General features: G+C 38.0%; 1 protein-coding gene across 1 annotated transcript in view; it reads right to left on the bottom strand.

Moving 5' to 3' along the window:
- RSU1 (Ras suppressor protein 1) overlaps positions 1 to 2,891 on the bottom strand; it is a 327,531-nt gene that overhangs the window by 163,795 nt on the left and 160,845 nt on the right. Inside the window, exon 7 of the mRNA XM_006894295.1 lies at positions 768 to 900. Within this exon, the coding sequence (XP_006894357.1) occupies positions 768 to 900 (133 nt within the window). The remainder of the gene's footprint in view (positions 1 to 767; positions 901 to 2,891) is intronic.

The raw sequence follows: 2,891 nt of genomic DNA on the forward strand, positions 1-2,891 counted from the left end.
CAAGGATTCTGAAGCTCCATCTCACATGCTTTGAGCATGTTATAAGGAGGGACCAGTCCTTGGAGAGGGAATGCTTGGAAGGGTGAAGGGACAGTGCAGGAAAGGAAAACCCTTGATGAGATGGATTGACTCAGTGACTGGAGTAATGGGGTAGGTGTGTCGGAGACAATAGGTCGGCTCAGAATGGAGCAGGGTTTAGAGCTACTGTACATAGGACTATTAAGAGCTGCAAGCGACTCTCAACTGGACAGCATATAATCACATAAAATGCAACCATATCCTTTGCTGTGATTCTCCTTTCCATTAATTTTTGTATTCTCTCTCTTCCTGTCTTCAGCTTTATTGCTAGGCTTTAAAAGCTGCTTGGCTGATCTTACATGGTTGATTATTCTAAGGAGTAAGTGCATTCCTCTATATACTGTTCATCTTATAGGCTTGTCTATTTTGTTACAAGTTGAGCTAACAGGTTGAGGGTTTTTTCCTCCAGGTTCAAAGGGTGACGATGGATTATAGTTTTGGGTGTTCCATCAGTCTCTGTAGGACTAGTAAACTTGGCCATTGTTTTGTTGCGGGATTGTTGTTTTGTTTGTTGTTGTTGTTTTTAGTTTACCATATGTGCATTTTCAAGAAAACATTCTAAAATGCTATAAGTTAACAGTTTTTCTCAGGTACCAACAATAAAATACCATAAGACCTTTTCCAGTCACATAATTATGAATACACAATGAAATCACAGTCACCATTTTAGAAAATCATAAGTAACTTACTACTTGTACGTCTCAGAACGGATGTATTCAAAAACATGAGACACGCCAAGCTGGAATTGGTCAGCAATTGGAGTAACCCAGGGATTGTTCTCTGCTTTGAATACTTGCTTCTGACCAGTTAAATCCAAGTTTCCTGGAAAGATATGGAAATAAAAAGATGAACACAGATCTAACACAGCTTTCTTCTTTTGGCAGTATTCAAAACTCTTCACCAATACCAAAATTCAAATGTCTCACTTCTGTTTTGGTCATCCTTAATCACCATCCAACTTTCAGATGCACAGGAAGCCACTGAAAATACCATGGCTTGGGACAGGTGCACCTGAATCTTCCATTTTATAAGTGAAAAAATTGAGAAACTTTGGGAAATGACACAGACAAAATTTGAAAAATATCAGTGTGGATACAGGAACCTAAGGACTGCACATGCTGACTCCAAATCCTATGTTCTTTCTACTGTATCTGAAGAGGCAATCAAATTAAATTTCCATTTAAATCAATCAAGAATGAATTAATGCTTAATCACATAATAAATCTGCTGGGACCACTTCATATGGGAATCAACTGTGTTGATGTTCAGTACACTGTCTGCTTTGTATGTTGTTGTTGATTGCTGTAGAGTCAAGCACGACTCATAGCAACTCTATGAACAAAAGATCTGCTGCTTTTCTATAACTTTAATCGTTTCTCCAAGTTCATAAGTTACCAGAGGCATGTGGTTTAGGAAGTGGATGCCATTCCTGCTTCCAACCCTGTTTTACAACTGGGAGCTCCACCAAACACTGTTCCCACTGGGAAACCATTCTGGTATTTGATACCCCAATGGCACAAGGTTCAGCACCACAGCAAGCCCAGATTACTTCATACAGATTTACTGGCAAAGAGTGTAATGTACAAAGTGGAAGAATGTTCCTTCAGATAGAACAACACTAGTCTCACTTAGCAGTGGTTAAGTGTCATCAAGTCGAATACGATGCATAGCAAACTTTGCACACAAGGCTTGAACTCTGTTCTTTAACTAATATAATTTCTGTATGTTTATACAGTTTCCAGAGGCATCTAGTTTAGGATTCTTTGTATGTATGTATAGTATATTTAAAAATTTAAAAAGAGAGAGCATGTGAAAGAACTCTCTATATTATACACATTTATCAAAGAGAGGAAGAGCAGAGAAGTTAAATAAATGCCTTCATCTGGCAGCACTGAAGGCCTCTTCCTAAAAAACACTAGTCAGGAGGTCAATTTTCAGGATCCTAGTCTATAGTTTAAAGGTATTTGAGCAAAATCAAACAATCAAACAAACAAGAAAGAAACCAGCTACTTTTGCTTCAGCTCTGACTCCGAGATAGTGACTCTGTGTTTTACAGTTGAACCATAGTCCATAAGGTTTACCAGAGACATAACCTTTTCAAAGTAGATCACCAGATCTCTCCTTCAACATGCCTCCAGGTGAATTCTACCATTAAACTTTTGGTTACTATCTGGTTAAGTACTTAATCATTTATGCCAATCCAGGACCTATCTGAACATAAACACTTAGCAATTATTCTTTCCAAGATATAACCAAAGTAAGAAGCTTGTACTGTCCTAAAGTTCCACTACCAATTTTTCTGTAATGGATAATTCAGGAAGCTTATCACAAAAAGACAAGCAATGTATGAGTCCAATAACCATAAAATAAATAAATATTTACTCATATAAAGAAACATTCTTTGACTGTTACCAGGAATGTGAGGGAGAGAGAAAATAAATGACTAACTAGTGGGTGGACACATACTAACTTGAGGGAAGGGGAAGGTAATATGCAATATGAGGTGGCCAGCACAAAATGACCAAGGCAAAGGATTCTACTGAAGAAGCATGAGCATTAAAGACAACAAAAGTATGAATTATTATATATAAATATCCATATAAGTATATAGTGATATATGGAGCTCAGTAGCCCAGTGGTAAGAAGCTGTGCTGCAATCCCAAAGGCACGTGGTTTGAAGACATCAGCTATTCTGTGGAGAAAGATGGTTTGGTGTTAGCCTAAAAGTTGGCGTTTTTTAGCCATTACATTAAGCTCTGCTGCCACCCCACTGCCCTGCTTCCAGCTGCCTTAATTCAGACACATAATTATCA

This window comes from Elephantulus edwardii, unplaced genomic scaffold (genome assembly GCF_000299155.1).
Source record: "Elephantulus edwardii isolate Elephantulus edwardi_28Jun2011 unplaced genomic scaffold, EleEdw1.0 scaffold00139, whole genome shotgun sequence".
In the NCBI taxonomy this organism is placed as follows: Eukaryota; Metazoa; Chordata; class Mammalia; order Macroscelidea; family Macroscelididae; genus Elephantulus; species Elephantulus edwardii.